At 39.5% G+C, this 22,076-nt stretch overlaps 1 protein-coding gene across 2 annotated transcripts; it reads left to right on the top strand.

Annotated features, from left to right (window-relative positions):
• The first annotated feature begins 4,504 nt into the window (after positions 1 to 4,504).
• On the top strand, positions 4,505 to 21,747 carry LOC106175232 (uncharacterized). 2 transcript variants are annotated; one of them, XM_013557132.2, is made up of 2 exons: positions 4,505 to 5,192; positions 15,889 to 21,747. In XM_013557132.2, the coding sequence occupies exon 2, from the start codon at positions 16,559 to 16,561 to the stop codon at positions 18,008 to 18,010; it is 1,452 nt and encodes a 483-aa protein (XP_013412586.1). In that variant the 5' UTR covers positions 4,505 to 5,192; positions 15,889 to 16,558; the 3' UTR covers positions 18,011 to 21,747. The 2 variants fall into 2 exon arrangements, with proteins under 2 accessions (XP_013412586.1, XP_013412588.1); XM_013557134.2 differs by lacking the exon at positions 4,505 to 5,192 and adding an exon at positions 7,899 to 8,750.
• Positions 21,748 to 22,076: the final 329 nt, after the last annotated feature.

Consider the following 22,076-nt stretch of genomic DNA (forward strand, 5'->3'; position numbering starts at 1 on the left):
CAATATTATGCTATACTCTGTTGTCAGAAGTAATTTTGGAAGTATGACGTATGCCAGCCTCCTTTGGCGGATTTATACTTCTTATGTGGATAAAAAAAGTCCAGAAAATTACTCGATGTGGAGCTTCCAAGCAGTGCGTCGGTCACTTAGGGGAAATATTTTCCTACTTTAAAAGCTTTCTCTAATCCTATCTTCACTAACCCTTCCCCTGGATCTGATAACACTAATGATACATTTAGTGCAGGGAAATTTATTTGCAGGCAAGCTTTACGTTAAGCAGAAAAAAAAGCTTACGTATTAGCGCTGATGGTGAATGTAATTAATATATCGTAATCCAGTGTTCTCTAACTTATCTGAACCCGTACATCGTGGAATAAAGAGGAGAGACCGATCTATATCTTGTAAATGGTCCAGATTGCATCAGAATGAATTTTGCGAATTCGCCAATGAAGAGAAACCACTGCCTAATAACCCGTATTTAGTCTCGCGCAGACGCAGGCATTTAAAATAAATTAATAAAAATAAATAAATAAATAAAAATACAGGCCTTGCCTTAGCTAAACGTACCCCTCCCCACAGACGCCCCATGGGTTCATACTGTATGCCTGAGTCAGGGTGTGGTCTCAGCCTACTGGCGCACAATATTTCAGTCAAATATCTGGCTCGGCGGACACAGGCAGTGCACTTATCGTTCTCTGTCCTTAGTCTTTATTTAATTTGATTGCCGAACAACGCTTCTACGTGCACGCGTGCCATTACACTGAGCGGAAAATGAAGTCAAAGTAATAGTGTTTCCCCGCTGATTAATAATAATCGAAGGTTAAAATTGAAAGCACTTCCAGTCAGCGACATAGGAATGATATCGCACATGGGTCAGAGACTAGGACACAATAGGGACATTTTACCCAAGACTCAACGCAAGTTCAAAGGTTTAAGTTCGCACTTGTTTCTGCGTAGGGGTGCATCGCTTACATTACCAAGTACGAACCCGACAACATCAGTGGTCGTTAGTGTGTTGTTTGACATGGGTAAAATAATTCATTCCGGTTACAACGTGTTGTCTCCCTTTTCACGTGACATCAGGCCCTAAGTTCACATTTACAGTTATTTAAACACATAAAGAGCAAAAGTGCACTTTAGTCTTGCGGTCCAGACGAGATGGATGTCACTTTCAGTGGCTGAAGAAAATATGATCACGCCACTTCCAGGTGCTATTAGACCACTCGGGTAAACTGTCATTGCCCATTATTTTTCAATCCCTCGTCGCTGTTAAAATTGCCTCAGATGGGTCGCGTGGGTGGACTTGGATGTCTTAAGGGAGAACGCTGCGTTCCATCTTTGTAATTGCTCTGGTTAGGAAGGATTACAACACGGCGTGTGTCCTCACTAATGGCGGTTGCCATGGAAGTGTCTCTTCCATTTACAGCAGGCTGTACAGCACGCAGATACCTAGGGGGCGGAGAGCACGTGGAAGATGCAGATATAAATTTTTATTTCTCTTAATATCAATAAAATGATGTGGTCCGTCAGAATTGTATGAGAAAAACAATAATTTGAGTTATGCGAAATCTATAACAAAGAAGTGATCGGTTTTCAAATATCAGAAACGAATATTAGTTATAATTGTTATTATAATTTTCCAATGTGTCGTTAGGATTTAGATTATTTACATTTAAATTTACTATTTCTGTTGATGAAGAGGTTCGAAGGGGTCGCTGTAGTTCACATTATTCAAGAAAAGTGGCCAAGCCTTTGCAAGTAGCTTTAAATCTATTATATGTTAACACGCTGACTACATTTTGACCTCTTCTCCACTCTTAGAGCAAATAATCACATCAGCGTTCCATATTGTCTAGAGATATAGGGTTGTCTTGGAAGCAGGCAAATGTTAACTTAATAAAGTATGGTGCTAGCTGACCTAACGGGACTGAACGGTCGTATTCTAAATATAAGTCTCTTTGTTACATATGAAACAGATAGTTGGAGGAGTTAAATACGATTCGCTTTGTTACTCTTAAATATACTCTAATCCTAAGACTTAAACTATTGAATCTTGAAAGAAATCAAATAAAGTATTGGAATATGACAGCCGTTGGAAATTTCTGAATATTAACCGTATATATCTGAGAGCTTCTTCCCAATTAAAATTAGTGTTGAGCAGAATACAGATAAGCTGCTGATTATACGAGCACGTTAGAAACAGGAGGAGGCGTGTTAATCTATAGCATTCAGTGAGAGTCCCCGCTGGGGTGGATTGCTCTCCATAGAACGACAGTTCCAATGGGAATGGGCCCTTAGTCTAAAGGTCACTGTGGGTTAGCGGTGTGACAGGAATTGTAGTCCTAGGAATGGAAGTCCAGGTTCCCATATGATTAGTACAGGTTAGGGTTAGTCCGAGTATTGGAGTAAGTATAATGGATAATGGTCGCCTGTACAAAGTAATGGAGAACGGACTACGGTTCCTAGCGGACTACCTTTCCGTCACACCCTGACGTCTGGTGGTGTATGTACTCCCTGTATCTGGTAAAAGGCTTGCAGTGAGGTACAAGTGGGACTAGACTCTGTATACCTTCAGGAATTGCCAGACTAAGTACTGTGTCTGAGAAAATCTTCCTTATGTGTACTTTGAAAGTTCAATGTTTAGCAATGTGCAGCTAGGCATAAAATGCATTTCCCTAAAAAAGAAACACAAGCTATAAGTGCCATCAGCGGAAGATCGTGATTGACTCCTACCTTGGTTTCGAACCAACTTTCCCATTTTCTGACATAGATTTAATTCGATTTAGAAGTAGAAATAGACATTATTGTCGGACCAAATGTAATTCCCATTTCCTGCTTTCCATCTTTCCTTTATTCATGCGTTGATAACTTATGTTCAGAGAACACAAGGTAGCGATGTTTGGAGGTATTAAGTGTTTGAAGATATTACAGCGGATGTCTGACTGTCTCAGAGGAGCACTAATCAAAGCCAGGTGTTACAAAGAGCGGCGGCAGTAGGGTTTATTAATTAATTAATTAATTTATTTATTTATTTATTTATTTATTTATTTATTTATTTATTATTTATTTATCGTTTGCTTCTTCCTTACATTGTTATCAACATTAATGGATTTTACAGAAGAAAAATGGCAATGGTCTTTGGCAATGTCACCTCACGTGTCGGAGTCGTGTGTCAGTTCCAAGTATAAGTGTCATGTGTCCCTTGTCACGTGTCAGTGTCCCGCGTCAGTGTCACGTGTCAGTTCCAAGTATCAGTGTCAAGTGTCAGTGTAACGTCATGTGTCATTTGTCAGAGTCGTGTGGACCCACACGTCTTTCACTTCCACAAAGTGTTCGCATCTTTACATAACCCGAATGGATTCGACTCGGGGTCTGCCTGTATTCTATGACGCTTTCCTATTCTGACATAATCTGGACGTAATTTATTTGTCTGCTGACTTATGGTATATTAGAATGCACATGTAAGTCTGGAACAAGAGAACGAAAAAATAGATAGTGTAGCCATTTTGAAACATGGCTGGCAAGGGTATTCTTATACATATTGATGGTCCTGTGCTCTGTCAATCTAAATCTCGGTGTAGTTATTTTGCCTTCATTTATGCAAGCGGTGCCCGTGTGACCGACTGTGCATTAAAAAAGACCAACATTCGCCACTTATCCGGTGTGACGACCATGCTGGCTTTCCTACAAAATGTGACACAATTATGAAACTGTGAAATATACTTAAAGCAGGTGTAATTTGACTGTGAAGGTGGTTGAGTCTAAATGTACCTGATATTTTTTTCATTTTGGTCATTGTATTACGCTATAATAAATGGTACTCTACAGTGCCCAGTTTCATCAACACTGGATAGCGCTATCCTGTTGATAACACTTTCCTTAGGATAAAATTCTTATCCTCTGGACAGTTATCCTGAGGATAGCAGCCTTTATTAACCACTGGAAAGCAATATCAGATACAAAAATAAGTATCTAGTGTTTAGTTAACATTACTTTACCCACAAGATAACACATTTATCTAATGAATAGTGTTATCCAGAGGAAGACGCTATCCAGTGTTGATGAAACTGGACCCACAGAAGTCTAAGAAATTCATACTCCAAGTGTTTTTTTTTTTTTTGTACTGTAAAATCAAAGTCGACTTAACACTCGTGAGCGTACACACACACTCGCACACGCGCGCCAACACACATTTTCGATAAGACGAACAGGCATACATTTCTAAAAATATCTCTGGTACCTCGTGATGCAGCGATGATAAACAATTTCGAGTTGGATTTATATTTTAAATATACTTTATGATATAATAATGCACTATAATCACGACATAATTTACCCTGGGAGCTATTATGTATAATTTACACTGCAGATTGAGTTCAAGTTGAAATTACGGATTCATATCCGCCTCAGATTATTGCTGTATTTCACAGATTGTTTCTTGCGCTATAATGCCTGTGAGCATGTTACTGTGTTCTCTCCAAAGAACGATAATTCGCGAAAAAGTATGTCTGTTTGTCCGTCTTGTCGTCTGTCTGAATCTCTCTCTCATTCTCTCTCTCATTCTCTCTCTGTCTCTCTCTCATTCTCTCTCATTCTCTCTCTCTCTCTCTCTCTCTCATTCTCTCTCTCTCTCTCTTTCTCTCTTCCCATCGCCCCTTAACCTTTTAGTAAGAATGAAATGTGCGTGACCTTTTTCTAATCGCAACAGCTCTCAATTATATAAAAACGATATGTTAAAACGGTGTGAGCCGCATGCATAAGAACCACGGTGAAATCTCTCCCGGGAAGAGGCGATAAAGAGAATGATTATAAATTGCTAACTTGGGTATTAATTGCAGACCGCCTTGTCTCGCTAGATTTTGATCGATTGATTCAACTGACAACAGCGCATCACTGTTCTATCAGGTTGCCATAAAGTAGCGAGCAATCTGGAAGTCAGCTTCATGATTCGTTTCTTTATCTATCTTCCAGTCGCTATTACGCCGGCGGGGAAGCAGCATCAGAAACCAGAGCAAATCGGCAGCGGAGTTCTCACTGCGATGACTTAGCCAGCGGCGGTTTCAGAGACAGGTCTCGCGCCGAAGGTGCCTATAATCTCGACGTGACACTTTGTATTACAAGCCATTAGGAATACGGCAAGGATTAACGACTTCGGGAAAAGCTATTCTTGTCACAGTTGCAAGGACTTCAAGGTAAAGTGGGAAGGAAAAGCTCTTAATATTTGTTTCATACAAAGTGAAATAGGCATAAAATAAATATTTTTGATTTAGCAGGATAATATATACTATTAGTAAGTGTAAGGTCAGGTGTTCGTGTCGAACCAGGTGATCATTAATTAGATTTCCCATATAAAGTATCCAGGTGGTACTTAATGCAATGTTAGTACTGTATTAGTAGAATAACTTAACCAATGACATACCACGCTGAAAAATATACAGGCACATACATAAAACTTTAAAAGAGGAAAAAGTAATTATGAACGCTGGACGAAGTCCGAGTACATTAACATGAACATTTGAAGAGCTGGGGGCGTTAAAGTGGTGTTTGGCTTTAAATAATTACCACAGCTGAACGGTTGTTTGTGAAATATGACATTAAAACATTTAATGTATGGGGATAACAACAAAGCATGTGGCTACTTTACACGGTTCACTTTCACTGCCCGTTATGAAGTGTTATCGATCGGCGTTGGGTATATGCTTTGATTCCCGAACGATAATCGAAGCTTTGTGATAAGTGATGTAATTGTGTCAATGAGTTAAAATCTTAGGAGTTGTAGTTGTTAAGAAGTCCGCGAGGTACTGGAACAGGACGTCACAATAATCCCGGCCCCCTTACAAGGAGACCCCATGCCGATTGACACACACACACACACACACACAGAGAGAGAGAGAGAGAGAGAGAGAGAGAGAGAGAGAGAGAGAGAGAGAGAGAGAGAGAGAAACACACACTTTTGGTGTTTACTAAAGAACCAAAGCGTCGTTTAGATAAACATGTCTCTGGCCCGTCACCAACGGCTGGACACTAACCGCAGGTGCCATCTAGCGAGCGAGACTCACACTACCATTGCAATTTTACTAATCGACCGCTTGTGATTTGATCACAACCACACAGCGGTTGTTCGTCTTAAGTAAACGAGGTTTGCCCTCAGCGCGGACGCAGGGATCAATTATAATTACATATTGTGATTGAGCGGCTAATAACACCGTGCAGAGATTGCGGTTATAAAGCGAGATCATATGAATACAAAGCAGAGCAAAGAGAAGAGGCATTCTTCACGATGCTTTTATTACCGAGAGACGGAGAATACGGAAACAAGCTGTAGATACACTGAATAAAAGAAAACTATCTCGTTTTGACAGCGTGAAGAGATTAACCTCACAATGCAATCACTGAAAGAATGATTTAACTGTAACGACCAAGTGAACAGCCAAGATCATCCTTTGCACCCTTTTTTTATCACATCAATTTGCCCTCAGTTAAGACAGTTCACACCAGTTCATTAGAGGTCCGAGGTCCACAGGGACTTAATCCACCAGAGTGTGATTGGGCTGTGAGTGGCAACATCACTATTGTAATGTAGCGGTCACTAAGGCGTATGCATATTGGAAAAAATCATTCCTGGTGCTTTTAGTTCTGCTGCGTAGTCGATGAAATAGACTGACGAGCGAGACAGAATAAACGGCTTTTCCCCGCGGCGTTGCAAATTAAATGGCAGTGTGTTTGCGCTAAAATTAAATAAACAAATGGAAAAGAGTATACTGTCGACAGGAGAGAAAAGGATTTTTTAGCAGCGATTTAGATCAAACGGCAAGGCTCTGTGGTTTGAGCAGGTTAAATAGACCCGTGGAAACGACGAGATAGATATTATAGAGATATGACTATGTATTAAAGGGCGTTTGCATCACCTTGCAGTTAGAGGGACACTGATAGATTTGGTCGACTTAAAAAAAAATAAAGTGGCAACACGGGAGAGCATGTTTGACGTTGGGGTTGTCTGAAGAATTCGTCTCCATTGGCCTGAAGCGGCACTGAATTTACTAGTCTGCAGAACGCTGTAAAGAAGAGACACCGCAAGTTGCAGCAATATTCCTCCACCACTGTGAGAAACATGGGGAAATACAAATATTGGAGTTAACAGAGACGCATCTAGGCGAAAAACATTTTTGAAGCCGACGGATTCTCCTTGGGGACTTCTTAAGTATAGATACGTAGATACGAATAGGCTAATGGCTCCGCGCACGACTTCATATTATAAAAAGAGCTCTCATTTCGACTGAATACCCGATTGAATAATGATGATACACATACAGATCTCATACGGGTTGGATTCATAACATGGGTGATGAACTCAGCGATTTTTTTTTTTTGCATTTCTTATCTAATGGAATAATATATGAGAACTTTGAGTAAAAATTGTCAAAACTGACGCTTCGTGTATTCACAGTCGTTAGCTGCGTGACCACCGCGCCAGCGCACCATCATAACCTAAGAAGAGAACGCGACAGTAAAGGAAAAAAAACACTTAATTGATAAAATCCTCTGAAACCTTTCCAGATATGAACGCTGGTATCATGTTCTGTTTGTCTGTGAAAACAGGTTAACAAAGGACGCGTATCACTGATGTCACTGGCCGGGTTATTACTGTGAATTTGATCTGTTGGCACCAGAGCGGTATACATGTACATATTGCCTGGCGGTGGCAAATTAAATGCAAGTTATTATTATAAATTAAGAGCTTCTAGAGACACGACGATCATATTTCTACAAAACTTCCGATATACATCAGGCTAGAAACAATCATGATTGTCGTGTCACGGAGTCAGGGGTTCAAGAAAATGTTCGTTCTTTGCGCAGTTAAGTGACTTAAACTGAAAAATTGACGTTACATATTTTTGTCTGTAAAAGCTTTGATTTTATGACTGAGAATTCTGTAAAGACCGACACGACATACTCTCACCATGAAGCAATGTAGCTATTGGCTCTAATTAGGTACTGGAAAAACGTCAAAGAGCGCGCTGAAGCTCTAATAACGCGCAGAAACGCTTCCGGTCTGTCTGTACGTCAAACACGAACATCCTTTCGAGTCACGCACAGTGCTGCTGACCGCTCGCCTTGAGCAGATGACTAATGACTGTAAGTGATTCTGGAGGTGGGAATCGTTTCTCGGAAAAATATTAAAAGTGCCTCTTGGGTTTCAGAATGCAGAATTCGAAGAGCGTTCTGAATACGCATATTATGGACATTGGTTGTTCAGCTGACACGCGAAGAACTGTGGTTTATACGGATTCAGCTTGTCACAGTTAAATACAAAGAGCGGCGAATATCAGAAGACACGCTTCAAGCAGCGTTACCAAGAGACTTGTGGTAAATCATATTTCGGATAACACATCGTTTTGACATTCTGCATTCCGTGTAAGAAAAAGAAGGTTGAAAGGAATCGGACGGTTTCACTGAAAGAAAAACATCGTTCCAGTCACCTGCCAAGAGACTGTAAACAGAAACGCTGCAGGAACCAATCACCAAGTTTTCATTGGAGGCAATAATATCATATCACAGAGTTGCCAGGAAAACTGATATAATCTCAGCTCGAAGCAACTGACTGGGTGGTACTGGGAGGCTCAGATTAAATTAGATTTATTGTTTCATTCTTGACAAATATAAAATCGGAGAAACGCCAACCTTAAAAATTTAGAGGCGCAGCAGAGATAACGCAAGGAAGGGGGTCGTGTCGCAATACACTTGTTCAGGTAAGAAAATAAAACCTTGAATTACGAACATGCTTTCTTCCCGGATGACATTCTTAATTTGATCTTTTTTACAGGTATATATATATATAACTGTAAGCTTTGAAAGTTCCCGCTGTGTTTATAAACGTTTCAAATTCCAATATTAAGTATACACATTTACAATGAATTTGAGATGCGGCTGTTGTACGTGGACTGAATCTTAGTAAAAAAATCCACGCTGTCCAACAATGTTCGTATCTTTGAAAGATGGTAACTCGTACCACGGTATGTTCGTTGCTCGTGACTCCTGTGTATAGCAGCAAGATAACGCTGCCATGTTTGGCAGATGTTAGTTCTCCAGTGAGCGTAGAAGTTGTAGGTTCAGCGAGGTGTGACAATAATGCAGAGGTTATATTCAGGTCCAGTTGGCAGCAAGTTTTTATAGATCTCGTTCGCTAAATCTACACCCGAGGTGCACATGTACAGTTTTACAAATTCGGAGAGCCCCACCAAAGCGCCAATCACCCGCTAACAATGACTTTGCCAACTGTTCTCTTCCGCAAAGCAAATATTATATTTTCGACACAATACCGGTCGGTTCTCTGGTATTTATTTCCACTTTATCTGTCCCGGTTTAAATGAAGCTAATGGATAAATATATACCGAAATAGAGGGAGTGTCACATGTTAAGGGGTGACTCTTTATGGTGTAAAGTAAATTTTAAGTGCGTGGTTTGGTGAAATACCAGCGCAATAAACTATATTTTATATATCTTTCCTAGTTCGGACAAATATGGAGCTGACATATTTGATTGCGTAACGCGAAGATTCAGGTAATGTAATGTTCATGTTATTTTCATTAACACCAAAAGAAGAAATCAGTTTGGCAAAATTATTCGAGGAAAAACAATTATTGAGCGTTATAAGATCAGTCACCTTCATTACAAAGTATCGCAGGAATGCTGTTAGTGTTTGCGACATGTTTGAATGATCGTTGCGATGCATAACTGCATGGAATAACGGATTTTCTTTCACAATTCGAACATAATTAAGTGCCTTAAGTCATTTCCAAGCTTTGAAACTCGTCAGTCACAGCCACCGTTTAAGCGGTATTTTCTAGTTTGTTTTTCAAGGACTGTCCTCTTCTTGATGCCTGCTCACATTGGCTCGTGGTAGTACATATATGTACGTGTTTGTCTAAGACTAATACGAGAAATGCGTGATTTCGTACTATGCCAGTATGTCACAACCAAGAGTACTGTGAATGCGGACAGCAGCATAAATTCTTCCGATTTCACCGCGTACGTAGACCAACAATTCGCCCTAACGCTGGCCGGTCGCTTCATGTTCCAACCTTTATGTATTCTACCGTCCACCAGGGATCTCCTCAAGATGTAATACAATTGTTTTGAAAGTCTTTTCTACAATTATGCGACAGCTAAAAAGACCTCTCGTAAGAAAACCTTGTTTTCTGTCTCTGTAACTAAGCACAGCCTGAGGTTTAGAAATGGCGCTTTCACACACCCGGCAATAAGTTTAGAGCCCATCGGCTCGGCGTCCTTCTTTTAAGGGATCATACTTGAAACAATTGTTTTTCTCCGTAAATACGCATATTAAGCATCTATTGGCACTGGCAACGCCTTTTGAACTTTTAAATGCATATCAAATGGAAGAGGAGCAACAGAAGAATGTATTCACCTTAATAGTTCAGATACAATTAGTAGCAATGATAGATGAAGTGTTGATCTTTACCACATTATTTTTATCCATGAAAAGAAGATATAACATTCATTTGACAAAGTTAATATGACGGTCAGATAAGTAAGGATAAAAAAAAAGAAAAAATGTAATATTTAATTTGTTCTGGTGCACAACATTCATAATAATGTTTGTATAGCCTGTTGTAAACATCGTGGAAGCTGCGATATAACATCCACTTGTTTGTAACGGAGTTGTGTAGAAATGACCACATTTAATGCGATTAATGTTGAGATAGCGAGCGTTAAACGATATACTGCTGGTCAAAATCACCATGTTGGACTGTTATTGAATAATGCAGAAACTCTTATGCGGCAGCTTTTGCTAAATACATAATAACTTAGGTCAAGTCCGTTCCATCAAAAACACGATCTGGCTTGGAACATGTACTTTTTAGAGACAGTACATCTGAGATCGAGTCTGTTAGCAGGGCTGAGAGGAGGGAAGCAAATTTGAACTTTGGAACGCGTTTGAACCCTAACTGTCTGTACATGTGTTATTCATGACTGATGTTTCGTTTGACTGTGTTTTAGGCTCCGTGTCGTAGGTGTCATACTGGATGAAGAGGCGCATTGACAAATGCTATCGGATAATTACACTATCAATCATAATAACACGCTATAACAGTATCTCACGCAGATCTAGTCATACAAACGCTACATTAATAACAATGATATGTGGCAATGTTTTTTTTTTTCAAGAGGAAAACAGCACAGTTTAAATGCATCCCAAGAAAAAGAAAATAAAATTATATATATATATATATATATATATATATATATATATATATATATATATATATATATATATATATATGGGTAGCTACGGACTGTTATTATACTGTGTTTTAACATCAACTAATAATAATATTAACATAAAATAATAATTTTAACATTATTAAAATACAATGTAATAAAGTGTCAGCAAGAGAAGATGTAGAAGTTCTCGAACAGTTACAGGTGTTAATTAGAAGTCCTATTCATTTGAATTATTCAGAGGCATCTTTAATAGTGCGCGTGACTTTGAAACACGGTTTCACACCTTGTCACACCTTGTGTTCGAATCAAAATTAAATGCTATAATATTTCATTCCCAATGGAATTATCGGTCTACGGAGATCGACCCAACTCCGCATGGACTCTCGCTGAATGCAGTCAGACTTAAATGCCTCCTCTTGTCTCCAACATACACATAGCATCAACGGTTTTTTTTTTTTCTTTTTTTTTCTTTTTTTTTTTTTTTTTTTTTTTTTTTTTAGTATTGTACTCAACACCAGGAGATGAGCCGAGTCACCGATCTGCCTACGCAAGTTATTCAGTGGATTGTTTTTCTACTGTTTCCTTGTTTATTATTATTATTATTATTATTATTATTATTATTATTATTATTATTATTCTATGCCCATGAATCAATGACCTAATGCGATCCAGTAACATCTGAACGTATACTAGTGCTCCTAGTAAGGATTCGGTTTTAAGAATTAGAAGGGGTGGATGGCAAGGGATGGCACAGCTAAAATCACCACTTCTCTAGGCATTTGTTCAAATGGCAGGTCAAATCTCGGGAGACCAGTAGCAAAGCCCAATGGTCGGCGTGCGAGATATGATTCAACGAATCACGCGTGCGTTTGTTCCACCAACACCAGAATGCAACAGAAATCAGGTTAATTTGATCTATAGCGTTTGGTTTTACTGAAGCTCGGTGTTAAATTGCTGACAGTGATTGTCTAGACACGTGTGGGAAAAGGGGGTGTTTTCAGCGTTTGCAACAACATAAGCGTCATCGTGGGAATAGCCTCTATCATATGTGTCTGTTTTGAGCGCAGATTGATTCTGTGACTGCAGGCATTTTGGCGGTGTACTTTAAAGGGGATATATACTTTATGACGACGTGGCGAAAAGCTTGTTTGCACGAGGTCAGTGTACCATTCCATTGCTTTGAAATAACGTACTACAGATTTGGTGAATCGGTCGTTTTGTTTAAAAAAAGACACAAATGCCCCCCCCCCTCCACCTGCACAAATGGACTGGTTGCTTTCTGGATGACGTCATAACAGGACGGTCTACTTGTGTACATATGATACGTTATGGCACATCTGAAACAAATCTAATGGACCAGATTTTTATCAAAATGTTACTTAATTTTAATTCGTATGAATGCTGCGTAAGTGGCATTTTCGCATAACAAATACATATCCCAGTTCAAAGTATCTGAGAAGTACTTTGATACGTGAATCAGCTATGAAATTACGAGTGTATCTTCTATTATCACTTCTTATCAATCAGACTGCATAATGATGCATCTGAGATTCTGCTCCATACGGTTGCCGTGTTAGTTTTCTTTTCCTGTTCGTCGGTCGTTGACATTGTACGTTGAATAATCGACAGTTGGATTACACAGTCTTACAAAATTTATTGAATTTAAGTCACGCTGTCTGTGAAATTTCTGATGCACAGTGAGTCAGTTTTGTTAGAAACAGTGGGCATGCTTTCTACGCCTGTTCACTGTGCGTCATTGACGTCATCACAGTGTAACAATAAATCCCAGAATCTCTGCGTATCGGATGCGCCTAAGGGAAGATATATCTTTAAATCGCACCATTGATTAGATTACGAACTGTTTAGTGTTGATTGTAAAGACGTTCAAGTCTCATTTCAATAGCTGAGTTTAGGTAGGCTTAACTTAAATCGTAGTGACGGCGTTAATTTAAAACCTGAAACATTTTATGAGTTCACCTTTAATGCTATGTCTCTGAGGAGACGGTATAATGGATTTTACAAATGGGTTTAGTCTTCTGTGCAGTTTAGTGTATAATTAAAAATGAGGGCCCAAAGCTTCACCTCAATAATTAAACCATCTAAACGATCTACTTTTGGTCAAAATACAGGAATAATAAACCACTAAACCAAAACTCTTGTTGGTGTGGAGCAAAGACCACTCTGCCATTTGTGCCAATTAAGACGACATCTAAAGACTCCCAGCGCGTCTTGTAGACACCTTAAAGACAGAAAAACAGTTGTCCACTGGCTTGACGTCATCAGAACGTATTGAATATCGGCGACGTGGGTGTTTTAAAAACTTCACCCAAAAGTTAGCCTTACACTTCCCGAACACAATACTGACATTTTATTGTCAGCCGTGGATCTAAATTTAAGATACAGATTTTATTAATAATACTGCGGAGGTACATATGAAACCAACGTTTTTCATGCATCTTAATGGCGAATTTTTAAACGTTTGACGATCTTGAGCACTGTGCCTGGTGACATGCTAAGCTACCGAATTGCGTTGTGTAGAGAACAATTTCAAACACATTCTTACTTCAAGGCGTTCTCCAGGCGTCTTTTAGTGCCAGGATTTTGTAAAACATTTAAGAGACGTATTCGTGACCAGTAACTGACATGTCTTTTAGTGCCAGGATTTTGCAAAACATTTTAGAGACGTATTCGTGACCAGTAACTGACATGTCTTTTAGTGCCAGGATTTTTTAAAACATTTTAGAGACGTATTCGTGACCAGTAACTGACATGTCTTTTTTTGTTTAAGCGCAAAGGCAACATTGCATCAAATTGATATGTATTGGATCAAATTAATTTCTTTAGGACTGAACGTGTGAACTAATTTTTGGGTTAAAATTATTTCGTGGAAACAATATTCTCAAAGATGACATGCGTGCTTTCAACCTATTTGTGGAAGTCGACCATTATAGCGGTGTCACGAGTCTCTGGTTGATTGGTTCTGGAGTATCCTGGGCACCCACTGGCTTAATTGCAATCACTATATTCGGACCTCAACACGAGTGATTAACATCGATCCATAAATGACCGTAAATATTGCAACTGGTAATTTGTATCGATTCTAGCACATTTGGAGTATGGGGATAAAACATTTACTCTTTGGTTAAAAGGTTTGAAATGCACAATGCGATGGGAGAGATTGTGGAGACACAGAGAGAGAGAGAGAGAGAGAGAGAAAGTTCAGGCACTAGTTTTGGGATTAAAAGTTGGATTAAAGGTCGAGATTCGAGATAAAAGAAATAGGGAACAGATATTTTATCCTATTCGTAAAAAAAGCATTACATTTTACTTGTTTAGCAGACTCCATATTCCACGCCCTGATAACTAGATTAATGGCTTATATCAATCATATCTTGCAGAATATATTTTATTCGATATTAGCTGAAAGATACGTACACGTGTATATAGCCATTGCGTATCTTTGAATATTCTCGGAAGTTGCACCAATTGTCCGGCCCTAAAGTGCTCGAGGCATTGGAATTCACTACTAATCTACCACTTGACAGCAGGAAAAGTGCAGCAGCGAATGCAATTAAGATAATTTCATCATTATATTGTTGCCTGATTGAATAAACTTGTTTTCGTTGCCCGTTTATTGATAGCTTTAAAAAGCCAGCTAAATTAACAAACGGTCGACAGTGTGCCGTCCAGATACATAGTAAATAACTCCACCAAATTGTTCTCGGAATTAGATTGAAATGAGTCAAAAGCGCTGTGTGAATTAAGAATTAATGCATTGAGTGGATCACTGGTACATATTTGATGCTCTTTTCACCAGTGGTGCTCTGTAATCCGATTTTTGAAATATATTAGGACGCATTCTTAGTAAAACTAGCGTTCTGCTGTTTCCAACTCAACTCCGTGGGGACTCTAGCTGAATACAACTAGTTTAAACTTGTGTGAAAGATGTCAGGGTTATGCCTTGTTTTAGGATTTTTAGTTTTCATGTTTCGATTGTTTTTTTTTTTTTTTCATATGATTAAATGCGATGAGAAATTGGATGCAAGCTTCGTTTTCAAGTTTTCGGTCAGTACAACTGACAGAAATTTATACAAGAAGGTTGGAGACAACAGGAGGCGTTTCAATTAGACCAATATTAAATTTAAATTTCCTTTTCTTAGTCAAAGAGCGGAATAACATAAAAAATATCCGCAAACAAATGTGTTCTATGTGTACAAGTATATATAATAAACATCTAATATTTTCTCCACGTAAATGGCCATCCTCAGCGTCTACTTTATGAACAGAATTTTTGTGGCTACGACACCTGTATTGTAGCTTGTCTATATCTGTTGTCTGGATTACACAATGGAGTTGCCAGCAATAATGTGTAATAATCACATCTGTGAGCAAATAATAATGTCAAAGAAATTAGCCTAGGGTTTTGGTAAAAGATTGAAAAAAATGAGGGAAGTGGCTCGTGATTTGTAGTAGATTTAATCCAAAATTCCACCACGGAATGTTGAAGACTTCTTCATTTGATTACCTCTCCCGGTGGGTTAAAATGACGTCTTTTATGCATAAACTCATTCGTCAACCTTTGCAGGTTCATTATTATTTTACAACATAGCAGCGTGTGTAACGAGATTATGTGTCTATTTCCAGGTATGCAACCGCTGACTTCCTAACAGTAGGACAAGGGCACAGTCTTCTTCACGGAGTGGAAAGAAAAAAAACTTCCAGGACCATGTAATATCCAGAGTCTCGTTTGGATGTTATGTGGTTTTCACGCACTAGATTCAACGTGACTGCAAGACACCAACTCGAGGCTGAAGTCTGGATGCTGGAAAAGTCATCTGACAGTGGAATAGTTGTGCGTCGGATAAAGGAGGGTGTATGAAGTTGGATGCCATTTTCAACGAAAAATATGGCTTCAGTGCTCGGGTTGACGTGACTTCTGGACCTGATTTTCTGTGGACACATCGTAACCCTTGCAAAGACTGACCTTGTGGCTGTATTGATCGCTTAGATCATTACACACATTTAAATCATGAAAAAAGTTTTGAGTGGATATTAATCTTAAAAGTAGATATAAAGCAGAAGAACGGAAACCTCAAGTTGCAGTTATACTCCACTGTTTCTAAGAGTCTAGGGTGGGTCGACGGGACATTTGAAAATGTCGGCAGAAAAGAGAACACTGAACTTCATAATTTAACTCAACTATTGCGTTACCTCAGCGCAGAGAATAGCATCACTTCATTGAGAAGCAACACATCCCTCAGAGATGAGAGGATTGTTTTAAGTATTTGTTTCACCCCTGAAAGAATACCTCACTATGGTGCTGTTTGACGTCACAGAGAGCAGTGCTACCAGCATCACTCCGATAGGGGTCGCTGTTGGCAATGGTACCGTGGAGGGCACGGGCAGTCCTTTCCAAATGGACAAACCAATGATGATCGTTACTCTCGTTCTACTGGGATTCCTCAGCGTGTTTGGCACCGTTGGCAACGCGCTGATCCTGATCGTTTATTGCCGAAAGCGGGAAAAGTTGACGGCCAACTTGTTCATCCTTGCCCTGGCATTTATTGACTTTATAACATGCCTGTTCATCATCCCGTCGACGATCTACTTTGAGTTTGTGGAGTTCAGCGTGAACTCTGACATTGCCTGCAAGCTCTACCAATTCTTTACCACGTCGACGATTCCGCTATCGGCCTTCGTAATGGTCGCCATTGCTTTCGACCGCTACTTCTGCATCTGTCATCCATTTCTACGCGCAATCAACCTCTTCAGGGCCAAAGTGATCGTCATAGTGTTGGCAATAATGGCCACGATGCTTGGGGTGGTCGTAGCAATGTGTTACGGTGTCTACCGCGTGGAAACAACCGCGGTGCTCGACAGCCCTCCCCGGGTGGCACCTATCGATGCACCCAGTCTTAGCCCGATGGACCCAAGGTTGAAGCCGTACTACACCCCTGTAGTGTTGAACAGCACTCAGTTCTACGAGCTCACATTCCCGCCAACAGAGGCCCTCGACACCGTAGATAACGAGACCATTGCTCAAATGGAGGCCCTCAACGGGTCGCTTTTTATTGACCGTATAGTGTTCAACGGCCGCTGCGATCCTGATGACAGAATTATTCTGAAAAGTGGCCGACTTTTGTACCAGTACATCCACGCGTCCATGTTTATCATGTCACTGGTGATTGTCATTGTCCTCTACGCTCTGATCTACCGGACGGTCGTCATACGGAGACGCAAGAGGGAGAGACAGAAGAGTTCTTACCTGAGGAAGAGCAGCATGAACCCGCCCACTGAACCGGAAGCGGAAGACTACGAAACCGACTGCGTAGAGCTTAAAGCTTCTTCGAACGAGAACGGGAACGCAGCTTCTCACGGCGCCATGGCAACTATGGCGTCCATCAACGCAACGACCAATAATAACGAGCAAACAACAACTACGGCGTTGCTGAAACCTGAGGCGGCGGTGCAGGCTTTAGGAAAGAAAATACCAAAAAAGGGATCAAAGAATAGATCCCCCAAGCGCAATCGCCCCAAGGACAAACTTTACTTGGCAAATATCAAGACGGCGGCCATGTTGTTTGTGGTGACTGTGGTGTTTGCTGTCACCTTCCTCCCGGCTGCCCTTATGGCCAATGAAGTCATTGACTACGTGGGTCTTATATTCTATCTCTATTTTGTCAACAATGTGGCAAATCCCATAATATACGGATTCATGAATCAAAACTTTAGGGACGATCTCAAAGCCCTATTTGGTTGTGCCTAGGTTCAATAATCATATACATTACCATCGGGGACGATCTCAGTACACGGCGTTGCTGTGTGAGGTTTTAAAGACAGAGGCAACCCCGTGCAGACGCGAGTAAACCCTATGCGTTGATACTTAACGTTTTGCAGAGGAATCGTGAACAGATATGATTCGACGGCCTCCACGGACAAGTAAGCATTTAGAATAATTGTTTGCGACTTGATGGACATTTGAGCTGCTCCCCTATTAGCCCTGCCCTAGTATTCTACATTGGTTACTGCGAACGCTTTAACTCTAGATCACTGAATGATTGCATTCACGGCTCTCCGTGAGTAACGAGATACATATGGTGTAAAGGACTGTTCAGTTTTAGGTTTTACACCAATGCAACCGGAGGGACATCTTTTTCAAGCGCCACCTATGGAGCGAACACCTCGTGAACGGGTTGCCTGCGTCTTAAAGACAGAACAGAAAAAATAACTCTTGGTATTGTATAGCTACCTTGTACCTCCATCAAGAGGCAAAGACTTTCTAACAACTTGACAGAAAAAATGACATATATTCTAAGAAGAGGTGCGAAGCACAAACAAACATTCAAACACGCATGCACGTAAATGCATGACAGACACTTTTTACTGTATTTGCATTGATTTGGGAAGGTATGGTATGGTATGGTATGGTAGATATCACAGACTAGGGGAGCCTGTACGGGGTAGGGGTAATGTTGCAATAGTGAGGGAAATGTAACAAAATGTCCGATAAAGTGGATGTCCTTATAGTTCAGGACAGGTCGTTATTATTGCAGCGAGTTGGATATTTGAACATCCTCATTTTATATGAATTGAGCATAGTAATTAATATTTATTGATATTTATATCGTCTCTGGTACGGCTTTGTCATAACGGTTTAAACACCATAAATTGTGTGTGGTTTCAATTTGTGTAGTTCGTGACAGTAAATAAGATGTTCACATTATAGACGCTATTTACTCCAGACGTGGCGACGACAACCATGTGCAATACCCTGACCTCAGTGCGTGAACTTAAACCATTTTATCTGGAGAAAGTATCTCACTTGTTTTAGTAAAGTATTAGTATGGAGACCATTATTACATCACATTCGGTGTGATACTGTGAAAAGTAAGTGAAACGCAGATATGTGACGCTGCAAGTGCGACCTCATATTTCAGTATCAAAATGGCGGTATGACGTAACCCCTCCTCCAACTCCCCCCCCCCCCAAATAAAAGGGAAGATACCATATTGAGCTGTCAAAAAGTATATATGACAGGTGTTTATGAGGCAAGTCGAGTTTTAGGTTGTAAGAGGCAAATGCCATTATACTTTGTCGCCATGTTTTAGGTTTGGGAGTATTCTAGTGATGACCTCAACATTAATTTGTGTGCCATTACAAGGAATGTCACGCTTCATCCAGAATTTTCAAAATGCAGCTACTGTATAAAGTTACTGTGCACCAGGTGAAAAGTCATGTCGAGTTATGAGTCCAGTGGATGGCAAAACGATTCTGTGGAAGCAGTATTATGTTATATTGTAAACGTAAGCTTCTGTAGTTGAAATGTGCGTTTTTCATCTTCTTACATAGCTTCATTGTACACATTCGTAGTCGCGACGTTGTGTGTAGCAGATTCTGATGCCATATGATACGATAACAACACAAAGACATACTTATGCGATAAGATGACCTCCAGTTTAAATAATGATAATAATAATAATTGCTGTCAATAGAAATAGCTTTTTACTCATTAAAATTAACATATCTGGTCTGTTTCAGCAACGGTTTGGCTTTTTTGTTTTTCTTCTGTTCTATAGTGCTAGAATTGCCTCGGTGACAATTCCAGAGAATTGGTTATTCAAACCTAATCGGTCAGACGTAAGCTGAACTCTTACACAAACCTGAAACTTTACGCTTTTACGGCATTCAGAAATGAAACTTCATATTTCTGTTTTGATTTTATGTCAGTAGTAATCCAAAAAAGGAAGCACGCACCAGCAAAACGAGAGAGAAATTGGTGTGGTTTCGGGTAATTAGCTGAACTCTTACAGAAACTGGAAACTTTACGCTCTTACGGCATTCAGAATTGAAACTTCATATTTCTGTTTTGGTTTTATGTCAGTAGTATTCCAGAGAAGGAAACACGCACCTGTAAAACGAGAGAGTTATTGGTGTGGATTCGGGTAATTGACTGAGATGTTTGCGTATAACTGTGAATTCATCTTGATTCAAAACAAAAACTTTTTATAAAAACGTATAGACCGAGTGTCGATCTTAAGTCGTTTTGTACAATCGTTCCCACAGATCGTGTATTTCAGTTAGTCGAAGGAAGTTGCTAAATCATTCTCTCGACTTTTGTAAACGTTGGTCATATTTTTTTTTCTGTATGGAATAAGCATTATTGATTTAGACCCGGATTGCGTGTCACAAGTTGTCAAATATGTCATTAAGAGAACAATGAAAGGGTCATGAAAAAGTCAAGACTCAAATGAATCCTATCAGAGCTTTATAGAGAGACATACCAGTGGGCATACAGTAGCATAAATAGCGTATTAGCGGGTTACAAATTAGTTTAATTCTAAGGTTGCCTTCAACGAAACGCCAAGTGCAGTTGTTGTCTGCGAGATATGATCCTTGAGAACATTGCTTGAATAACATTCCTACATGTAGCTGGGCATCGCCATGCTTGCACTACGTTATATGTTGATAGTATGCTTAGATTCTGTTACCTTTAAAGGTGAAGGAAAACTAATAGGTTTTATTCACAATTGGTTGTATTTGGAGAACATTCCCAAAGGTTAAAACAAAGAAGCAAAAACATTTCTACCAAAAAAAAAATCTGCAAAACAAAGATTTAAGAAACTTCTGAAATCTGATCAAAACGCGTGCTTATCAAAAAGGTATATTTTGTTATCACGATCCAGTGCTGGGGACGGTCTTAATGTGGCTTTTTGTGACCAGATCCATGTTGACAACATGACCGGTCCTGTAGTGCAAAAAGTGCAATAAACAATTCTTCAGAAACAAACTGTATACTTTAAATGTTTTGTAGTATTTTTTGTAATACACTGATATTTACAGGATACATATATCAGAGCTGTTTGATATACTAAGGTCGAAATGTAGGTAATGTGACATCACGTGACCGTCTCGTAATTAATATGTAAGAATATTGTGTTTTTATCTGGCGTAGATTTACCGAAGTAAAAGTAGGTTTTGTCTATCGTCAGCATTATAGTGTTCTACATAATACGCATAATTCCTTGTCTTAAAATAATGTGAAACCAAAAAAAACAGAGCGGATGACAGCTTTGTGAGACGGACTACGGTAAAAAATTCCGCCAGGTAAAATTTACTTTAAATACTTGTCAAAAAGTTTATATTCAAATGTATTTTAAATTAATTTTGTTTCAATGACCAAAAAAAGAAAAGGGGGCGGAATAGAATACAAATATATTCGAATGATGATGAATATAGAACGATGAAATATGATTAGATAAAAACTTATTTCGGTTAATATTTACCCAGAGAAGGTTGTTTAACTCTCACTGCGCATGCTCGTGACAGTATGTACGTCACCTCTATTGTATAAAGTTTGTAAAACTTTGTCTTCGCCATATGATAAAAATGTAAATAATGCACTAATTAAAGGTTTGGGGGCGTCTGTACCCTCCTTGTATAGTTTATTTAGTATTTATTGTGATATATATGAATTTGTTTCAATAAAACATGTAAGGACATGAAGAGTAGACTTCCTTCATTGATAAACGGGTTTGACCATTGCTGCGAGGTGATGCTCTTAAAGGTGCTACGATTTGCATCGACTCCTCACTGACCCACATTTTTCAGTTCAGTGACCTTAGCTTCAGACATGCTTTAGCATATTTCCCTTGGCGCAAGAATAACTGAATTTAACCATTTTCCATTCCATTGCTGGTAAAATGACCGACGTTTTAATGGTGATATTATAGCATTTTGAAAAATAACGTGTAAATTTGGTTTTCGGCGGAGTGCATTTTCGCTTGCAGAAGAGCGCCGTTCAGCTACCACAAAAACACAGTATTGTCTTTCGT

This window comes from Lingula anatina, chromosome 9, assembly GCF_051362555.1.
Source record: "Lingula anatina isolate TDL-2025a chromosome 9, LinAna3.0, whole genome shotgun sequence".
Classification (NCBI taxonomy): domain Eukaryota; kingdom Metazoa; phylum Brachiopoda; class Lingulata; order Lingulida; family Lingulidae; genus Lingula; species Lingula anatina.

What these genes read in the sequence shown, in the direction of transcription:
- LOC106175232 (XM_013557132.2), top strand. Translation starts at nt 16,559, where the DNA reads ATGGTGCTGTTTGACGTCACAGAGAGCAGTGCTACCAGCATCACTCCG.